At 42.8% G+C, this 22656-nt stretch overlaps 1 protein-coding gene across 1 annotated transcript in view; it reads right to left on the reverse strand.

The window, feature by feature from the left end:
• Window positions 1–22656, reverse strand: part of LOC107110751 (E3 ubiquitin-protein ligase ZNRF2-like) — an 80142-nt gene that overhangs the window by 30891 nt on the left and 26595 nt on the right. Inside the window, 1 exon segment of the mRNA XM_015411557.1 lies at window positions 13955–14050. Coding sequence (XP_015267043.1) covers window positions 13955–14050 — 96 coding nt within the window.

Below are 22656 nucleotides of genomic sequence, written 5' to 3' on the forward strand. Positions count from 1 at the left end.
ACAATGGATAGCGCTTTTGTTCATTCTAAAAAGTTCCCTTATTCATATTCTTCGTAAGGTTTATAGTGCTGATAGATGTAAAAGTTATGTTTAAAATGCAACTATTCCATTGCCAACTTTGCAAAATTGATAAAGGTTGTTTGTAGTACTCCAAAAAGGATTCTGTGTTAAGAGTTTTTGGCATGCAGCATTAGATGTCTTACCACCCTTTCTAATCTGATGCTGGATCACATCCTGTGGCATCTAACCTCACATCTAATTTTATCTCTTATTCATGTGTGGCTCCTGTGAAAGCATGTCATCAAGTTGTAAGGAACACAAGCATGATGTTGAAAACCAATTTCTAACCCAGAAGGAGGGGAAAATCTTGCATTCCTTGCTAAAAGGAGGCAAACCCTTGTGTTTTATCTGTAACACATATCACTTAGTAATAGGAAGCAATTCAAACAATGTAAAAGTTTGACTAAAACAGATTCTGTTGTTCTAAGGCATCTCCCAAATCAGTGCAAATATTGCAAATGAGACATAAAATGATCTGAAGAGTTGCCTGGCATTCAGCCCTCGTTCCTGAAGAGCCCAGCGATGTGCAAGATAGATTGACATTCTGCTACCAGTTTCAGAAGATATAATTTTAAAGAAGAAATTGTGGACTCTGGTGGTACCCAACACCCACAGAATTGGTGTAAAAAAGGCACATGACAAAGTATTGATAGATGCCAGGATTCCACTGGATAAATTTGTAGGTGTTACAACAGATGCAGCACCTGTAGTGATGGGAAGAAAGGTAGGCCTTATCACACTCTTGAAAAATAATCTCAAGATTCTCTCTATTCACTGATTACCCATCATGACAATCATGCTGGCAGCTGCTTCAAGTAGAAAAACAGTCCTGGCAATGGTCGTATTCATATGCTTCAGTGAGTAGATTCATCATCAGTTTGGAAATTCTGTCGAGGAGCTACATGTGGCAGACCAACCTACCAATCTCTATTTCTTCTGTATTGCAAGAATGGTTGCCAGGATTTGTTCTCCTTTGATTTTCAAGACAATTCCATTTGTTGCCTTCAAGATTAAGTCTCTCATTGACCTTCTTGAGAATTTCACGTATACTTCCCTGGGTAGCTTGGGTTTTTTTAATAAATTCTGGATAAGTACGATATGCCATATCCATATCACTTTGTATCACTTCCACTGTTAAGCCTACCATGGGAGCAAGCTCTTCACTTAAAATCTCTTTCAGGTTCTCTCCTTTCTGCTCCGGAATGTTTTGAAATCTCAGGACTTAAGCTGATTTTTCCATTTGAAGAAGTAGCAATTGTTGACTCTGAGATTTTTTCCTTTTTTACTATCTCCAGTCTTTGTTCAAAATCTTTGGACTTAACGTCAACTTTTTTCATCTTCTTGGTTAACTTCTCTGTTTTTGCTGAAGTTTCTTTAAGCTCCTTTTGCAACGTATCAAACTTGTCAACTAGTCCAGTAGAGGGTGCAAAGCTGCAGCAATCATTTTGGGAAAGTCTATGGTTAATTCCAGTTTAGTAACCAGAGATGATGTGTTGGCACTTCCTATTGTAAGTTTCAATTTCGCCGCCATTCTTTCTGCTCGCTGCGTCACTGTTTACAGTTAGCGAAAAGTTTCCAGAGCTCTCTGAAGGTCTGGTAATAAGTGCTTTCTTGCTAATCCACAGCATACTCAGTCAAAATCTGCTCCCTTCAAGCCGCCCTCTCGGTCCCCGCTTTTAACTCAGTTTTTTTCCAGGATCGGGATTCCCCTCCCCCTTCCGTTTGTTTGAGATTTTGGGGCGGCTTTACTCTCGGGATTTAGGTGGTTGCTCACTAACTCATGAATTCACTCCTATGTTTACTTGTGTTTGTTGTTTATGATGCAGAGAAGATCGTTTCATTCGGATCACTTGCACGCTCGGGCCGGTATGCGCCTCTAGGTGCCATTGCTGGCTCCGTGCCGCGGGGACCTATTGGGGCAAAAAGGAGCCTCATCCCTTGGCTGCCACCTCAGAAGAGGCACCTCACGTGCCCCAGCCTGCAACCCCCCTACAAGGGGTCACGGGGGTCCAAGATCAACTCGAACCCCTCCCCATCGGCACGTTTGCGGGCCGCTCACATCAGAGCAATGATGGAGCGCACCCGCCTGCAAGTCGCCAAAAACCGGAAGTCCCTGCTTGATGATTTCCTGAAGACCTATGGAAGTTGGTATCCTGCTTTGCCTTTCTTGTAAACCCAATTATGATCCATCTAATTTGAGATGGCTGTACAATTCCCAAAATCATGGCTACAGAAAAAGCTGAGGTATTAGATCTACAGGATCACACAGCTCTAAAGTTGGCGCATAGCTCAGAGTCAACAACTGAGTTCTAGGACAAAGTGCCAGAAATAAGTATCCTGGTGTGTGAGTTACTCCAATTTTATTTTTTTTTGCACAACACACCGTGAATAACTATACACTGAGATTAATTGAAACATCAAGCAGTTCTTACAAGAGTCCGGCCTTGACAACATATCGGTCAAACATCAAAAGTATTTCAACTACCATGGGGACTCAAAGTTTCAACTTCTAGCAGTAATTAGGTGTCTCATTTCTCTTTAGTCAACAACATCGCTTCATTTGGAACAATTCCATACAGACTCAATTTGTGTTTGCCTCTGTGATGCTGGAAGAATGCTTTCTAAACAAAGTACACATTACAGAAGATTAAGAAGGTACAGATTAGGGGTGAGCATTTGGATCTACCCAAACCAAAAATATACCCAGCTTCCCAAATGTATTCGGGTTTTCTTGGAGAAACCGGGAAGAAAATCCCAGGAAAACCCCACATATATTCAAGAAATTTGGGTAGACCTGAAAAGAGCAGTGAGGCAGGAGCAGATGAGAGCACCCCAGTGCATGACCAACACCTTGCCCCCCCCCCCCGGCAGCAGCCCCGCGCATGCCCCCACACATCTGTTCGCCTCGGGCTACAAGGGGTCACGGGGGTCCAAGATCAACTCGAACCCCTCCCCATCGGCACGTTTGCGGGCCGCTCACATCAGAGCAATGATGGAGCGCACCCGCCTGCAAGTCGCCAAAAACCGGAAGTCCCTGCTTGATGATTTCCTGAAGACCTATGGAAGTTGGTATCCTGCTTTGCCTTTCTTGTAAACCCAATTATGATCCATCTAATTTGAGATGGCTGTACAATTCCCAAAATCATGGCTACAGAAAAAGCTGAGGTATTAGATCTACAGGATCACACAGCTCTAAAGTTGGCGCATAGCTCAGAGTCAACAACTGAGTTCTAGGACAAAGTGCCAGAAATAAGTATCCTGGTGTGTGAGTTACTCCAATTTTATTTTTTTTTGCACAACACACCGTGAATAACTATACACTGAGATTAATTGAAACATCAAGCAGTTCTTACAAGAGTCCGGCCTTGACAACATATCGGTCAAACATCAAAAGTATTTCAACTACCATGGGGACTCAAAGTTTCAACTTCTAGCAGTAATTAGGTGTCTCATTTCTCTTTAGTCAACAACATCGCTTCATTTGGAACAATTCCATACAGACTCAATTTGTGTTTGCCTCTGTGATGCTGGAAGAATGCTTTCTAAACAAAGTACACATTACAGAAGATTAAGAAGGTACAGATTAGGGGTGAGCATTTGGATCTACCCAAACCAAAAATATACCCAGCTTCCCAAATGTATTCGGGTTTTCTTGGAGAAACCGGGAAGAAAATCCCAGGAAAACCCCACATATATTCAAGAAATTTGGGTAGACCTGAAAAGAGCAGTGAGGCAGGAGCAGATGAGAGCACCCCCAGCCATGACCAACCCCCTCCCCCCCCCCCCCGGCAGCAGCCCCGAGCATGCCCCAACACATCTGTTCGCCTCGGGTGTAGATGCCATGTGCCTCTAGAGGACCACTGATGGACCGCATGGCTGCCAGGTCCCCTGCGGCTTGTGGCCACTGTTGCTGGTAAAGGGCCTTACTTATCTCTGTGTGTGTGCATGGCTGTCCTTAGGGATACTGGTAGAGGAGCTGGTTTACCTGTTGGGGCCGAAATCTGGGAGAGGTCGGCCTCGGAGTGTGGACTTTGCTCTCCCTGTGGTGTTTACCCAAGTGCTCATCCAATAATACTAAGTGGCCTGTCTGTGTTGTGCTCGCCACTGGGGTGTGTGTGTGTGCTTGCTCGAAGCCCTCATGCCAGAGAGCTAACACACAGAATTCTGTGCTGCATGCCCTACCTCAAGGGTTGTGGGGCAACCTTCTGGAACCATTTGTAGGAGGGGCTGATTGGGTGCTGTGGAGGGGGACACCCAGCGCAGAGGAGGGGGCAGATTGGCTGAGCACTTGGTTGGCATCCTGTGCTACTTGGATTCTATGGGCACGGCCACAGCAGCATGGGGGGTTGTGTTATTTGGCCCATCATGGGCGACAATGGGCTATACCACCACTTTTACCAGGGTAACTTTGCGCCTGTTCTGGGGGGACATTCCCACCCTGAAAACACCTTGAGAACTGCCTAACTGGCAACCCTCCCCCCCAAGAAACACGCATATCTATGGTGTTGTAGCGGTTTGCATTGACAGTCCGCTGTCGTGCAGGCATTGCACCTCTGCACCGGTGGAACTGTGCAGCACAGTGGTGCTCCTGCCCTGCGCTGGTGTAAATTACTATCACTTGAAAATTAGAACTGCAAATTTATGAAATAAACTTGAAAGCACTCTTTGAAAACAAACCTATTTTACTGATGTACCACAGAACTACTCTATAAATGACCACTCTCTTACGAGACACTTTTTGTTGTTGTTGTTCAGTCGCACATTCGAGTCCGACTCTTCGCGACCCCATGGACCAGATCACGCCAGGCCTTCCTGTCTTATGCTGTCCCCTGAAGTTTGCTCAATTTCATGTTTGTTGCATCAATGACACTGTCTAACCATCTCATCATAAGAACATAAGAGACGCCAATGTTGGATCAGGCCAAAGGCCCATCCAGTCCAACACTCTGTATCACACAGTGACCAGAAATACCAGTGCCATCAGGAGGTCCACCAGTGGGGCCAGGACATTAGAAGCCCTCCCACTGTTGACCCCCCGATGAACCAAGAAGACAGAGCATCACTTGCCCCAGAGTCCCTATCTATACCTTGTGGCTAATAGCCACTGATGGACCTCTGCTCCATATGCTTATCTAATTCCCTTTTGAAGCCGTCCATGCTTGTAGCCACCACCACTTCCTGTGGCAGTGAATTCCAAGTGTTAATCACTCTTGGGGTGAAGAAGTACTTCCTTTTATCCATTCTAACCCGACCGCTCAGCAATTTCATTGAGTGCCCACGAGTTCTTGTATTGTGAGAAAGGGAGAAAAGTACCTCTTTCTCTACCTGCTCTATCCCATGCATAATCTTATAAACCTCAATCATGTCTCCCCTCAGTCGTCATTTCTCCAAGCTAAAGAGCCCTAAGCCCTTTAACCTTTCCTCACAGGGAAAGTCTAACCATCTCATCCTTTGCCGTCCCCGTCTTCTTTGACCTTCAGTCTTTCCCAGCATCAGCACTTATGGACTATCAAATGCAACCTGCTGTATAAATACAGTGACTCATTGTCTGCCTTAAAGTACAACTCCCAGAAGTCATAAGACTGCAGCAGTTGTGGACACACAATTTATGACGTCCTCTGAGTGACCTCTCAAGCTAGAGGCCAAAGCATAAGATGTTCCAGGTAGTTCCTATCCAAGATAATCACATGATGCGAAGGCAATCATTGTACATTTGCTATCAGGTACAGTACATCTTCTATCAGACAAGTATTTCAGGACTTGCCTGCCAACATGTATTGCGTAGCAAATTTTTACACCAACAGTCCACTCTGTAAGTGTTTTCTGAATGTTATTTAATGGCTTTTTGTGAACTGTTAATTAGTATCTCATTAGCATTTGTAGACCTAGCAATTCCAGTGGTACTAATAACCTGTTCAAATAAAATGTTTGAATACATGAACATGTGGAATTCCATGTAGGTATGGTAAAACTCTTTACTTGGATCAATTCAAATAAAAAAAGGATGCAAGCTTGCGGCTTGGGATGGTTCTAACAGAAGGTATTTTTTTTACTACCCTCCAGGGAACAGACCAGAGACTTGGGTTTTAAATATGTATGTGCATCTATACAATCTTTAGCACTTAGCTCCCCTCTCCTGCATTCAGGGAACTACTATTCACAGAAAGCTACTATTTCAGCAAGGTAGATGGTTCACTGGCGGCTGGACAGTATGGGAGTAGACAGTCCTTCCACTACCCTGGCCCCAAGTAATTTAGGGCCTTAAAGGTAAGAACCAGCACTTTGAATTGTACCCAGAAACAGATGGGCAACCAGTGCAGAGCACATCCAATTCCCCCCCCCATACTTCTAAAGTCCATTTTAGAATCGCTGAGAATGTAATTGTGGCAAGCAACCAAAAGGACTTCAGTGCACACTGTTCACTTCTCTCAGAAAGGAAAAAAGAGAGAGAAACCCCAACAGAGTGAGAATTGCTGGCAGCAACAGTAAACACATACCTGAAAGTTGCTTTTAAAAACAAAAACTGCACACATACATGCTAGGATTGCCAAATCAAAAAAGCTTACCGGCGGGGGAGCATCCTGTCGCTCCAAGAGCCGGCCGGGGATGCGTGCGCGCGTGCGCTTTGCGCGCTTGCGCTTCCAGAGCATCACCGGAAGTGACATCACACGCTGGGGCAGGGTGACACCATTTGAGGGGAAAACTCTTTGTTTTCCCCTCAAATGGCGTCGCCCCGCCCCCAGCGTGCGACGTCACTTCCGGGTGACGCACACACGGGGGTGGGGTTTCCCCCGGGCCCTGATTCCGCGGGAGCGGGAATCGGGGCTCGAAACCGGGGGGAATTCTGCCCCCCGGGGGGATTTGGGAAACTTAATACATGCCTTTCTGGCCCTGGCCCCAGCCTGGTGGAACTCTCTGCCTAGAGACATCTACGACCTGCAGGGCTTAGTTCAGTTTAGAGATTTTAGGTCCTACCTGGCAGCTGGCAGCAGGATCTTCTGCCGTGCATGCTTTGCACACGTGGTGCAATGATGTCACCCGGAAGCGATGTCATCACGTCTCCGATGTTGGGGGTGATGCTCTATGGTTTGTAGTCAATTTTACCATATGGTTTCCCCCCCAAAACTAGAATGTCACCATGTGATGTCGGCGACGTGATGACGTCGCTTCCAGGTGACATAATCACACTGCCTTTTGGGCCAGTTGGGGGCGGGATTTCCCTCTGCCGGACAGCTGGCTGGTGGCAGGGAAGCACTCCCGCAAAAGTAGTTTCTCCCGCTGCCAGCAGGGGTCCTGCCCTTGGGAGTGAGCATAATTTTATTTAGGCCACTGATAACTAGACAATGTGCATTGCACTGTGCTGTTTAATGTTTTAACTATTATTTATATTTTATTTTAACTCTTGTATTTTAATGATTTTGTAAACTACCCTGAGCCCTTCAAGGGAGGGTGGTATAATAATAATAATAATTATAATAATAATAATAATAATAATTATTATTATTATTATTATTATTATTCTCCTCCAAGGTTTCAGACAGAGAGTGGTGCTAAGGGAGAGGGTCTCCCTACTATTCCCATTGAATTGTGGGGTCCCTCAGGAAGCGATCCTCTTCCTGATGTTATTTAACATCTATAGGTGCTCTCTCGCTCAGCTGATCCATGATCTTGGGCTTGGATGTCATCAATATGCCGATGACACCCAGCTGTATCTGTTAATGGACAGCCGACTGGACTTGGTCCCAGATACTTTGGACTTGGTGCTGAGAGCCGTGGCTGGCTGGTTGCAGCAGAGTCAGCTGAAGCTGAATCCATCGAAGATGGAGGACCTGTACCTGAGTCACGGGGGATTCAGTGGGGGAATTTGGCTTCCAGCCCTGGATGGGGCATTGTTTGCCCCGGCATCCAGGGTCCAGAGTCTAGGTATGCCTCCTTATCGACTGAGGCCCAGGTCACAGTGGTTACCAAATCAGCCTGTTTTCATCTTCAGCAGGTTCGGCAACTAGTCCCCTGCCTCTCATCTTGCAACTTGGCTACAGTGATCCATGCAATGGTCACTTCCAGATTAGACTATTGTAACTCACTCTATGTGACCTTATCCTTGTGCCTGATCTGGAAGTTACGGCTAGTGCAGAATGCAGCCGCGTGCCTGCTGTCTGCAAAGCCCTTGCAGGTACACAATCAGCCAGTCCTCTGCAGACTGCACTGGCTGTCAATAAGAGTTCCGAATCCAGTTCAAGGTTTTGGTTTTAACCTTCAAGGCCCTGAATGGCCTGGGACCAACATACCTGCTGACTGCCTCTCCCCATATGTGCCCTGATCGACTGGTAATCCCTGGCCCTGACCTGGTGGAATGGGCCTATGAGATCAGGGACCTGTTACAGTTCCGCAGGGTCTGTAAGATGGAGCTATCCCACCAGGCTTTTACTTGAGGCAGTGGACGGCCAACAGAACCAACCCTCCTGCCCAAAACCTGTTTAAATCGGCTCAAATTTCCTTAAATTGTCTATCTGAACTGTTGGCTTAGCCATCATTGAGCAGATCTATCAAAAATATGACCAGACTCAAGGATTAATATAATAATATAATATAAATCAGGGCTCTTTTTGTAGAAAAAGCCCAGCAGGAACTCATTAGCATAATAGGCCACACCCAACAACAGAAACTCATTAGCATATTAGGCCACACCCCTGACAACACAGCTCGTTAGCACATTAGGCTGCACCCCCATGTTACCAGAAGTGTGGTCATCCAGCCACCCCCACCCCCACCTTTTGCTTCTTATTCTGTTTACCTTGTTTGTTGTCAAAACCCAGGGCTTTTTTTGTAGCAGGAACTCCTTTGCATGTTAGGCCACACACCCCTAATGTAGCCAATCCTAATGAGTTCCTGCTGTTGGGTGTGGCCTATTATGCTAATGAGTTCCTGCTGGGCGTGGCCAACTTGGGAGCCAGCCGGAACTCCGTTCCTGTATTCCTGCCCCAAAAAAGCCCTGAATATAATAATAATAATATATCTCTCTGCCACAATCTACTGAGGTTAGTCTTATCCGCCAGGAGGACCCATCACCACATTGGTCCATGGCAGGCAACTTTATTAGTTTGGACAAAGACTTAACTGCCACTATTCCCCCTCTCCAATCTCCACCAATCAACGCTGCATGGATGACATAAAGAAGCACCTGCGCTGCACACCATACCAACCCCCTCCCCAGCTGAGATGAGGAGAGGAGACACCCAGAGACAGCTCTGCCACTTCCCCATGAGACTCATGAGGGATCTTCTTTCTGGGGAGCTTTCCCCCCTCATGTCATCTGGAGGAAGTAATCACTGTAGGAGGACAATGCAAGGTACCAGACCTGCCTAATTTTAGGGTTATCTGAACCAAGGCTACATGAGAACAATAGGAAAATTAGGCGTGGCCTTAAAATCCCCTTAAAAATTACTGCTACATTTCTATAGTGTTAATTGTGTTCTGTCAGGGAAACCGGTCCTGATGAAGGATACAGGTTTCCTCGTGGCTATGAATAAGCTGTGATCCTTCAGGAGAGCGGCATACCATAGAGGGTGCAGAATTTAGCCTTCCAAGAATCATTCCCCCCCCCCCCCCCCTTCTTTTTTAGGATTTACAGAACATATGTTGGCAAAGATATATTTGAAAATGAAATACTTGCTAAAACCTAAAAAGTCAGATTGGTGACTCAACAGAATTTTCAGTGTTGGGAAACAGTCCCTCTCATGACCAGAAAACCAGAGCAAGATTTTTAAAGAAGAGAAATCAGAGATTTATGCACATTTGTTCAATGTATCAATGTCAGAGCTCAGCTTCTGTTATTTTACCGTAACATACAGCCCTACCCTTGCTTCTAAGAGGTCAAAACATACATCTCTCACACAAATGCACAGACTTAGTGGCTCATGCTGACTGTAATGTTTCTGCCTTATTCTCAACAGGGTAGGTGAACCATCAACAGCGGGCCACAGTTACTTGAAGTCAAAATGCAGCACTATCTAGGCTGTGACAAGGAGAACATTTACGTGCTAGTCGTAGAAAGTGCCATCAAGTTGCAGCCGACGTCTGGCAATCCCACAGGGTTGTCAAGGCAGGAGACGTTAAGAACATAAGAACATAAGAGAAGGCAATGTTGGATCAGGCCAATGGCCCATCTAGTCCAACACTGTCACACAGTGGCCAAAAATACCAGGTGCCATCAGGAGGTCCACCAGTGGGGCCAGGGCACTAGAAGCCCTCCCACTGTTGCCCCCCCCAGCACCAAGAATACAGTGCATCACCTGCCCCAGACTTTGAGTTCCTATCTATACCTTGTGGCAAATAGTCACTGATGGGCCTCTGCTCCATATGTTTATCCAGTTCCCCCTTGAAGCTGTCCATGCTTGTAGCTGCCGCCACCTCCTGTGGCAGTGAATTCCATGTGTTAATCACTCTTTGGGTGAAGAAGTATTTCCTTTTATCTGTTCTAACCCAACTGCTCAGCAATTTCATGGAGTCACCACCTTGAACAACTTTGTGTCATCTACAAATTTAGCCACTTCACTGCATACTCCCAACTCCAAATAATTAATGAACAAGTCAAAAAGCATCGGACCGAGTACTGATCCCTGCGGTACCCCACTGCTTACCACCCTCCCCTGAGAAAATTGCCCATTTATACTCACTCTCTGTTTCCTATTAATCAGGCAATTATTGATCCACAAAAGGACTCATCCTTTTATCCCATGACTATCGAGCTTACTTAGGAGCCTTTGATGAGGAACTTTATCAAAAGCTTTCTGGAAGTCAAGATAAACAACATCTATTGGGTCCCCCTTGTCCACATGTTTGTTCACCCCCTCAAAGAACACTAACAGGTTAGTGAGACAAGATCTTCCCTTACAGAACCCATGTTGAGTCTTCCTCAATAGTTTTTGTTCATCTATGTGCCTATTAATTCTTTCCTTAATAATAGTTTCCACCAACTCAGCCGGTATCGAAGTCAGACTGACTGGCCTGTAATTTCCCAGATCTCCTCTGGAACCTTGGGCTAAGTACTACATTGTCTTTTTTCAATAACTGCATATTCTATCAGTATACTTTTTCATTTGAAAAAAATATATAACAGGACTCAGAAGTGAAAAACCCTCTCCCCACAAACGTGAAAAACCTCACTGTGTAAGTGGTTAGGTTATAAGCACTGTATCATCACTTGACATCTATGCCATCACTTTAAAAAGGCCAGCCACCCACTCATGGAAAGCAGCGCTACTTCCATTTTCAGAAAGAGCATGGATGTGCTATTTCTGCTATTTGGTGGGAGCTCTGCCTTCAAAGGTCAAATACACCTGGTGCTACAGTTTCACCATATTGCTCAATACATGAAAATGTTCTTCTGTGAAGTACATGAAAAAGTAATCAAATCATCCTGACAGGCAGAGAAGGTTTTACCACTCTTCTGCTTCCTGAACACTGGCTGTAAGATGTCACATGACACTTAATGGGACAAAACAGACCATGTTGCTACACATACATACACTATGGTAAGTTGTTATTTGGTATATGTGGCTTGGCAGACCATCAAAACCACATATACCTCTAAGACAGAAAGCAACTAGATGAATAGGTAGGAGTCAAAACTGTTGTCATGAAGCCTCTGTTTTCTGTTTGCCCTCCATCTTGAGTCCAAGAACCGCTCCTCTGCTAGTGCACATATAAGAAGGTCACTTCAAGGACAAAGGGTAAAGTGAAGACTGATCTCAACACACCTTACTGAGGAATAACAGCATTCTGCAATGAGAAGCAGAGGCACACCAAGTACCAAGCAACCAAGTACTAAGCAATCAGATGAATATTAATCAGGACTGCTCAAGCTATTAATCAAGGTACATTTAGGCACAAAGGATCCTACTACATTAACACAGAGATCCATGCTCCCATCAGCATTTCTACTAAAAGGCTCTTACTTTTTAACTGATCTAATCTGCAGTAGTTGAAATTTCCCACCACAAAAGGGTACAAAAGAATACAGCAAAAAAAAAGCAAAATAATACAGAAAAAAAAACCCTGAAAGATTAGATGAAGGACTTAATTGCACCAATGATCACACATATTCAGTACGGCTTTGTAAAGTACTAGCCTCTGAACTACTGACAATGAAAGTATGAGAACAAAATTTGAGTCCAGTGGCACCTTTAAGACCACCAAAGTTTTATTTAAGGTATAAGCTTTCATGTGCACACACACTTTTTCAGGTACAATGAAATTTATTTTATTTATTTATTTATTTATTTATTTTTGAGATTTTTGTCCCGCCCTACCCAGTGGCTCAGGGCAGCTAACAACAAGTTTAAAAATTGGGTAGTTACCAGTCCATACATATAGGTAGAAGGTGGGCAGCAAATTAGCATACAGCATAATGAAGATATTTAACAGATGCAAGGACCAAATAGGAACAACAAGCTTACTACCATTTGTTTGGGTTTGATTCTGGATGAAAACATAGTGAAGGAAATAAATATGTCAAAATTGGAGACTGATGAGCAAATGTATCCTTAACTGTGGAATGCTGAGATTTAAGTTGTGTCAAGATGTCTAAACAACAAACAAACGTAAATATAAGCTATATTCATGTCAGAATACCTGAGCATCTCAGATTTATTTTTTTAATTTAAGCAAACATTGTCTTTCAAATATGTCCTCAGTATACTCCTTAAATAAGCACACTACTCTAAGGGTACAAAGATGAACCCAAGTGCAGCTCAGTGTAACTGAAATGAAGATGCTGAACAAATCTAGAGAACTGAAACAGTCAGTTAAAGGAGGCAATTCATGTTCTAAAAAATGGGAATGCAGATATAGTAGTTATCAACTATAACCAGGGGTCATTTCGTAGAAAAAGAGGTACAGGAGCTCATTAGCATAACTTATTTGCATATGCCACACCCCCTGACCTCACCGGAAGTGTGTCAGAAGGCAACACCCACCGCTCAGGCTCCACTGGACTGTTTTGGATTCCTAGCTATTGGGGGGGGGACGTGCAGATCTGTCCTCACAGAGGAGGGAGAGCTTGTACCTGAATAAAACTTGGTCTTAAAGGTGCCACTGGACTGTTTGGGACCAGGGGGCCGGGGGGGCTCTGCAACTTACCTGGCTGCTTCTTGCTCTGACTGAGGGCTGCTGGGAGCAGGGGGTGGGGCTTGTTGCATGTTCCCCCCTCCAGGGCTCTTTCCTGCCAGAGCTCCGCTCCTGTGCGCTCCTGCAGGAAATGACCCCTGACTATAACAGCTTCTTACAATACTTTTGTACTCCGAAAAGAAGCTGATTCAGCGCACAGTTGGATACAAGAAGCTGGACATGGACAAGCGGGAACACCTGAACTCTTGATCCAGTAGCCTACACCCTACTTTTTAGTTTCCGTGCCTCCAGTTCTTATCCATAGTTCCCTGACCTGCATGTTAGTCTGTATCCCTTATGGTGGTATGAAAGTCATCAGGATTTCTAATTCTCTACTTTAGCTGTTATTTCTTCAAGCTGAGGCTCACAGAGAAAGCTATTTGCAAACACTCAGTACAGATAACACTGCAACAAATGTAGAACTAAGAAAAGAGTCACTTGAATTACTGAAATCCCCATGACTACATCCAAATCAGTTCCCAATTACCTATCTGTTCAACTAATGTTCTCACTAACAGACAGGGGAACTTAAAAATGCAAAATGCGGGGGGGGGGACTTGGATAGGAAAAGAAAAGACAATTGGGGGGGAGAAGTCATCAAGAAGGGATCGATTGAAAGGTAGAGTATCAGCAGTGTTAAGTAAAAAAAATCTGAATTGTAAATCTTAGCTAACACTGTATTAATCTAATTACCCTAATACGTGAAGTAATCAGCTTACTTTCTTACCATTGTAGGTTATCCTTGGTTTTGTCAAGCACATCACAAGATGTAAATCCATTTCATCTGAAGATACAAACTTGGAACAAACAGGGCACTTGAATCCTAGAGTGAAGGGAAAATATTGTTAATTCAGAAAAATAATGACAACTTCTTTCTCAATTGATACTCATGCTATAGCTAAAGCAATACAATTAGGATTTTAAATTATTGAGCACAGGTATTAAAGCATAGAACTGATTCATGAGTCCGGTATTCCTTCCTAAGAGAAAATCTAGTCTGCAGAAGAACACTTGTGCCATTGACACAGTATCGCAGACTGGACAGCCATACAGCTGTCTATAGAAGACGCTCCATTCAGCACTACATTAGGCCTAACACTGGCAACAAAGTGGTTGATAAATTATTGTGTACTAAATGGGTAACCAACCATGTATCAACCCTACCATTCTCAAACAGAAAGAAGTACCAAGTACAAGAAGACCTAGATATAAAAGTGATGACAGAAAGTCAAAATCTGTTTCAATCACTACCTTTCTCAGAGGTAAAAGCAATAATGATAATCCACATTTAAAGTCTCTTTGGATCAGACTTCTGTACACTACCTCCTATATTGCCTAAACAAAACATAATATTTTAAAAGTATGAATGTTAGAAGTTGTACTTTCAACTGAAAGTTGTTCAAAAACATTCAAGAACTCATTTCAAATATCCTAACTCTATTGACAACACTCAATACATGTAAAAAAAAAACCCAAAAAAGAACTCCCCAAATGATTTCAGAGAACCCATGTGCCAAACCATTTCCAAAAACCAAGAGGAAAATAAAAGCCAACATTAAAAAAAGACAGAACAACCTTGTCTTTCCCCTTTCAGTATCCAAAAAGGAGGAGCTACATAAGCCAGATCCTCAGTCATAGAATTACAGAATCAAAAAGATGGAAGGGGCCTAAAGACCATCCAGTCCGGCCCCCGCAGTGTGCAGGATGACCTAAAGCATCCCTGAGAAATAATAACCCAAACTCTTCTTAAACATTTCCCACAACATCCCTGGTTAACTGATTCCACCACAGAACTGTCCTTATCGTTAAAAAGGTTTTCCTAATATCCCACCGATATCTCCCTACCTGTAATTCTAACCCATTTTTGGAAGTCCTATCCCTCCACTACCAACACACCCTACCCTCTTCTAAATGACCGCCCTTCCAATACTTGAGTAGTCATATCCCCCTTCAACCTCCTCTTCTCCAGGTTGAACATTCCCAGTTCCCGCAGTCTTTCTCTGTAAGGCTTAGTCTTATACAATATGCACATATTTAAAGTTACAGAACAAAAAAGTAAAAGAATCATAGCATGATAGATGAGTTACTTTGAATGAATGGGGATAAACCTAGCCTATCATTCAGCCCTTCACGATACAATGTACTCAAGGCAGGAATCCAAAATGTCTCTTTCTGAGGATACAGTTTCTTGGTATCAAGATAAGGATGTGTATATTTAGCAACAAGAAAAAAGAAAAACCAGCTGCTGTTCTTTTTTGGGTGTCCCTCTAAAAAAATAATTAAAAAATCTAGACATCAGTAAGTCAGACTGATGTTCTCCAAGAAGAAAAGAATTGTATTTGATGTGTAAAGACTGACTGATTATTGCCTAGATGCAGAAGAAATGGTGTAAAAATGAATTATCTTCAGGGGATTTAATACACAATTTTACTTCCATTTGCAATTTTAAACATGTACTTCTGTGTTAAGAAACACTATCCTTCTATGAGTACAAGAACATTAAATAATTGGATGGAGACTGCTGATCCAATTCAAAGTTACAATGAATGGCTCTGAAAAAATGTCATTAATATAAGCGAAGATACAGCCTAAACTGTGTCAAAACACCCAGCTGGAAGACTGGAAAGTAAATCTCTTCACAAGTTAACATGGATAAATACGTGATATTAAGCGATACAGTACTACCCATAATCATACTAGGGATGCAGTAAAAGAAGTGATTCTGAAAGTGAAAATAATTCTTCTCCAACAGTGTATCAAGTAATTTCATGAAAAAATAGCGCACAGCATTAAATTCTCCCTTCATCAAAAAAAGATTCAGCTACCAGACAATCCTCCTTGCAAGGTATATACCTAGTGTTCCTTTAACGGTCAAAACAAAATTTTGTCTTTGATGAGAGACTTCATAGCTGAGAGAAAGAGAATTATCTGACAGTCAATAAATATAGCTAATGGCTCAAATATGCAAGTAGAGCTGAACACAACTGATCTTCTTGGAAGATCTTTCATCATTCTGAATGTTGGCCATTCTAAGTAACAGGAACCAAAGAAACATAATTAAAAATGAGGACACCACCAATTCACTATGTGTCCCAAAGACAGACTCTCATATACCACTGTCCTAATAACTGAAAGTATATGTTTACTAAAGTTATTTCCAATCAAGCTATAAGAAAACACATCACTCAACAGTTTTTCAGCCTCATATATTAGTCAAATATGTTCTGAATAACCACTGGCCCCACCCCTATCAGCTGGCTTTATTGCAAGCGACCAATGCTTAGTGAAATCCTCCAAGGTAATATGTGACATACCGCTCTATGAGCCAGTTCCATTTGAATTGCAGTAGCCTCTAAAATTCCTTTCCCTAGACATGCATGAATTTCTCTAATAGGGATAGGCACAAATGGAACCACAAAGCAAAATTCATCATGAATTTTGCCCTGTTCATGGTTCACAAACAGAAGTTCGTGATGGGTCTACAGTCATGAACTTCCATAAACTTTTAAAGCAGTTTGTGGTGGTTCATGGATGGAGCAGAAAACAAGGGTTTAAAGGGACTCCGAGTCCCTTTAAACCGCTGCTTTCTGTTCTTCACAAAAGCCACAAAAACAGCTGAGCAGCAGGGAGGTGCTCCCCGTTGCTCAGCTGTTTCAGGCTTTGTGCAGGCCCTTTAAAGGGACTGCAAAAGACAGCCCAAAAAACAGCTGAGCGCTCCCCACCATCTGAAGCAAAATAGTATCTCTTAACAGTTTCAACAGGAATAGAAACCTAAAGACTGCTCAAGGAACCACAAATACAATCACGAAAAAATTAAAGTACTAACCAGAAATTTAATTATTGGGACCCGAAAGGAATACCAAGTATATTCCATCAGCAAAGAACAAAGTTGTAAAAGCTGCCAGCAAAACAGGAGGCACTGAGTAACTCCTTAATGGTACCAAGCTGCTTCCCATACTGGAATGCAGCAGGAATGCTATCATATGTGGTGGAGCAAAGGCATTGCTACAAACCCAGCCACACCATTCCTGTTGCATCTTGTAAGGTATATCACTTTACACTCCCTGTAAAATCTCCTCAGTGGACAGCTGGTTAAAAGGAAGCAGAGAAAGCCAAGCCAGGGAGACTACTGGAAATGCTGGTTGGCCAGCCAAAATCTGTGCAAGCCTGGCTAAGAGAAGTCCTTCTCATTTGTATCCTTGACAGGGGAAAAAATGGAGCCTATCTAGCCTACCTAGTAAAGGCAATAGAGGCTAATCCCATTTGTGGCCCTGCTGTAGAGACAACTGTCTCAGTATACCGACCTGAATACAGTGGCTCCTCAAGCTACCTGTGCTGTAGAAATGATAGTATACTACATAACACTTTCCCTTACATAATAAGAAAAGTGGTCCAGTATATGAATATCCAGTAGTTTACTACGATACCTTTCACTTAGCCCAAGAGATTCATCAAGATTTCCCCCCAGTTTGACCTAAACTAATTCTAAGTTTGGGATATCAGCTGTCACAACATACTTCTGGCCAGTATAGTGAGGGAGAGATACTTTCCACTTGAAAAACAAGTAGGTAAGACACATATGGCATAGAGAGGCACTTGGACAAGTCTTCTGGATCCTCCAGGACTGAGAGAATATAGAGTAGCATTCCTTTAAATGAAGAGAATCCTGTTCCAATCCACAAAACCAAATCTAAGACCCCATCCCTCCACTTCAGTCTCTTGCCTAATGTCAATTGATTAGTATATGCATTCCTCTATAGGCAACAAGAAGGGAATCAAAAGCCAGACACCGGGGGGAGTATTAAAAAGTGATACATTTTATTTTTAAGTACTACCATTTCAGGCTCAACTATTGCAAGCCCTACACTAAAATCCTGAACCTATAATAACAAAAATCATTCAACAGATTAAAAAACATGGTGAATAGAACACAAATACACTTCAAATATGTGCTTCAAAAACTCAGTTTCAAAGGTCACCTTATAGTTTTCAGTTCATTTGTACGCTTTCTGTACTTGTATATAATCAGATCATAAGCAGACTTAAAACTTCTCTGCACAAACAATTAACTGCATAAAACCAAGTGTTCTTAAATAGAACAACTTGTAAATTGGAGGTTCTATTCATTCATAGTTGCCATTTTCAGTTTGCAAACCATTCCCCTAACTTCTACTTGCAGTTTTATCCCAGGAACTTAGTACATGGCATCACAGTAATTCAGAACTTACGTGCCAATTTTTGTGAAAAATTGTAGCCATATATTCATCCTCTTAGAGTCTTGTCCACCATAGCATGTCTCATGAATTGAGCCTGAATGCCTCACATGTTACAATACATCTGAAATAATTTCATTCCGACAAATACTGTGCATGCACCCTTCATAAATGGGGATGGAAGAGATGTCAGAAATTGTTACTGTTATCACTTTGCATGTCAAGAATTCTCTATCAATACCCTAGACTGACATTCATTGCTCTTTGGAGGTAGGGGAAGATCATTTAGGATGAAGTATACTCTTGAGAGTCCCTTGGACTGCGAGGAGATCAAATCAGTCAATCCTAAAAGAAATCAACCCTGACTGTTCCCTGGAAGGCCAGATACTGAAGCTGAAGCTCAAATACTTTGGCCACCAAATGAGAAGGGAGCACTCACTGGAGAAAACCCTGATGCTGGGAAAGACTGACGGTAAAAGAAGAAGGGGATGGCAAAGGATGAGATGGTTAGACAGTGTTATCGATGCAGTGAACGTGAAATTAAGCAAACTCCGGAGGACGGTGGAAGACAGGAGCGCCTGGCGTGATATGGTCCATGGGGTCACGAATAATCAGACTTGACTGTGTGACTGAACAACAACAACAATTAATGGCTTATTGTTCTACTTTGACATCACATGGCTATGGAACACTTAGTAGCATACAACCTACTTAAACAACATTTTAAGAACTACCATTAAGAAGCAAAATGAACATCCCCTTTTAACAAAGAAAGGGCATAATAATACTACCACTTCTACTTATGGAAGTGCTGCAACTACACTTTGCATAACTGAAACTGTTGTTCCCAGTATTCTCAATAATCATATTGCATCCTACAGATATTTGATATGGCTTAAAGCTTCACAGAACAACTGGCATATTAGTCTTGCTTTAAAGAATTTAAGGGCACAAATATGTTCAAAATAGAGTCCTCCTTAGTACGCACTGGGTGGGATGAGAATATAAGTTATTTTATTGCAGGTCACACTGATGAGAAGGAAGCTGGCCTTTAAGACAGGAGGAATTCTCATAGAAATTACTCTGCACTGCACTCCATGCAAAGAAGCAGTGAATGATGGTGGGAGAAGCATGCATGTATGCACAATTTATTAGTATTTACTGCCACAAATAAACACTGCGTTCAACATAGTGTTCCTACCTGAAACAGATCACAATTGAAAGAAAAATATACAAATAAACAGTCAAATGCTATTTTTAACTCTCACAACAATGTGCCAAAATCTATAAGAAGCCCACAGACCTATTTAGCCACTAGGGATATGCAAAAACAACAAACTCAGTATTTTTTAGGTTCTGGTATACTGAACATGAAAGATATTGGTATCTCCCAATATCCACAAATCCCAATATTGGTATGGTATTCAGAGATTCAGGAAATATGCAGGAAACCCGAATTTTTTTCAGCTCCATTATACCCTGTGGGGACCATTATCGTCAATGGTCCCCATAGGGTATAATGGAGAATTGATCTGGGGGTATCTGGTGCTCTGGAGGGGCTTTTTAAAAGGTGGAGGCACCAAATTTGCAAGCGCCTCTCCTAAAAACAACAACCCAGGTCAAAAAAAACTAGACCAGGATGTCCAATTCTATGGGCCCCCAAAGAAGGTGCCCCCATCCTCCATTGAAACCAATGTACAAAAAAAGGTGTTTAAAAACATTGTGTTCCCTTTAAATGCCTTCTCTAAGCCGTGCAACTCTGCAGCTTGGAGAAGTCCAAAGGCTTTTAAAGGGCCTTAACACCTTCTGTTCCTTTTAAAGAGAGCCAGTTTGGTGTCGTGGTTAAGTGCGCAGACTCTAATCTGGGAGAACCGGGTTTGATTCCCCACTCCTCTACTTGCACCTACTGGATGACCTTGGGCAAGCCATAGTTCTGATAAGAGCTGGCCTTGAAAAAGAGCAGTTTCTGTCAGAGCTCTCTCAGCCCCACCTACCTCACAGGGTGTCTGTGGGGAGGGGAAGGGAAAGGAGTTTGTAAGCTGCTCTGAGACTCCCTTGGGTAGTGAATGGTGGGGTATAAATCCAATATCTTCTTCTTCTTCTCTTCTTCTTCTTAAACACCTTCTGAGTGAACTCGTCAGCCCAGGATCAGCTGGGGTGGTGGGAGCTCTCAGCTCCGTGCCGCCCGATCTTCTCTTGCAGCTCAGAACTACAAGAAAGGATCTGCTGGAGTGGCATGGAGTTTAAACTGAGCTGCAAGAGGAGCCAGCTAGCCCCAGCCAAGGCAGTGCAGAGCTAACAGCTCTGCACTGACCCAGCTGATCAGTCAGAGTGGCTGATCAGCCCAGGATCCGCTAGGGTGGCTGGACCTGACAGCTCCACACCTCTTCGGCTGGGGCTGGCTCATGGTATAGCTGATACACCCAAGTAAAAGCCAGAAAAATCGGCTTTTTCGGGGTCAGCTTTATTGGTAGCCAAATACAGATCTCTGATCTGTATTCAGCTTAAATAATACCTGGAAAATATGGTAAGGTTTTTCTGGGTATTTTTTTTGGTTCGGTTTATGACAAACACACACCCCTATTAGCCACTCGGCACAACAGTGATACTTATTTAACAATGTTCATAAGCACGTTTTATTCAGTTATTTTAAATGACCAATAGAGATTTTAAAACAGATTCCCCCAATGGAAAAAATATGCTTACTCTTAGTTCTACATGTCTAGAACAAAATATTAAAAAGTGAAGGCAATCTGAAGCCTTAGTTACCAGCTGACCCTTGCTAGCTATTTGAACAATCATTACTATATAAGATATTCCATGATTGTGAAGCACAAGACAAGAATATGGTAACAAGTGGGTCCAACATACCATATGAAAACAAATAGTGAGATAAAGGTTGCAAAACTACAATAACTGGATGATGGTTAAGAACAACAACATTGACAACAAGTTTCCCTAAAAGCAAAAGAGGCTGCCTGAAACATATTTTATCAAATAAAAGAACACAGAATACTCTCCACTTAAGAACTGAGCAGACAGAGAGAAGAGAAGAAACTGCAGACTTCCGTGACCACCAGACAAATGGATGCCCTTGAGAAGCATGCAGAGACAAAGTTTCCTGGAGGGCCTCAATTCTATCACAGCACAAACAAAGCCAATAATGAAGACCCGAGAAAGCCCTGAGGTAACAGGCTTATCTGTAGTCTACAAAGTTTTCACCATAGGAAGTGACAGTATGGTGTCCTCACTAGGGCAAAACTTTGTAAAATCTGATTGAGATGATACTTACCAGTACCTATTGGTTCCTGGGGGAACTCAGCAGCAATAAAGAAAGAGAGGAAAACCTTATCAATGACAAAAGAGTCAGAGTTCAGTGTCAATACATGCATGCATCTGTGATAGAAACTTCCACTAGATGAACACTATGATTTTAGAGCCATTTTTCCTTCACAGGGGCCTGGGGGTGCTGATGTAGTGCTGGCTCCCGCAAAACTACAATTTGCAAATGAGAAGGCAACACATTTCTTCCCATTCCCTGACCTCCTCCCAGCTGCCATTTCCCTACTACCTTTCCTTGCCCGCTCTACTGTAATTTAGTATTAAATATACACTAACATCAACTATGATTAATACTAAGCACATTTGTAAACTCACTTCAACCTTGTTACATATACTGGTTCAGGCTGGAACCACGTTTAGCACTAACCACGGTTAAAGGCCAGTGAGGAAAGAGAGAATTGCTGCCACAGAAAGCACATCCACAAGTACAATTCCGGAACGGCAAGCCATGGTTTTCAGGCAAGGAAGTACGAAATCTGAACTAGATCAGAGGAAAACAAGTGAAAGACATGCTGTTAGAATGTGAAGTCCATATTTGTGCTATGGTGTGATAGATGAGATTCCATCTTCTAGGTTCTCTGAATTCCCAGTTTCCATTAAAAAATCTTTTTTCAGTTGAAGATATTAATTTCCTCCCATATCTCTGCAAAACAGCTTTGCCTGTTCGCAACTATACAATATCCCATTAATGCTAAATGAATGCAATACTGATTCATGAAGCACTGCAAAAGGCAGCAATAATAGGCTCAGATGGGGACTTGGGACCAAGACATACACTTTGTTCAGATGTACTGGCAAGCCACAATTTGGTTCTATGTAAATAACAAAAGGGGATCTTCTTCCTTTTCCTCTACCACCCCATCTCTTCCTTTCA

This window comes from Gekko japonicus, unplaced genomic scaffold (genome assembly GCF_001447785.1).
Source record: "Gekko japonicus isolate JY-2015 unplaced genomic scaffold, Gekko_japonicus_V1.1 scaffold6, whole genome shotgun sequence".
NCBI lineage: Eukaryota > Metazoa > Chordata > Lepidosauria > Squamata > Gekkonidae > Gekko > Gekko japonicus.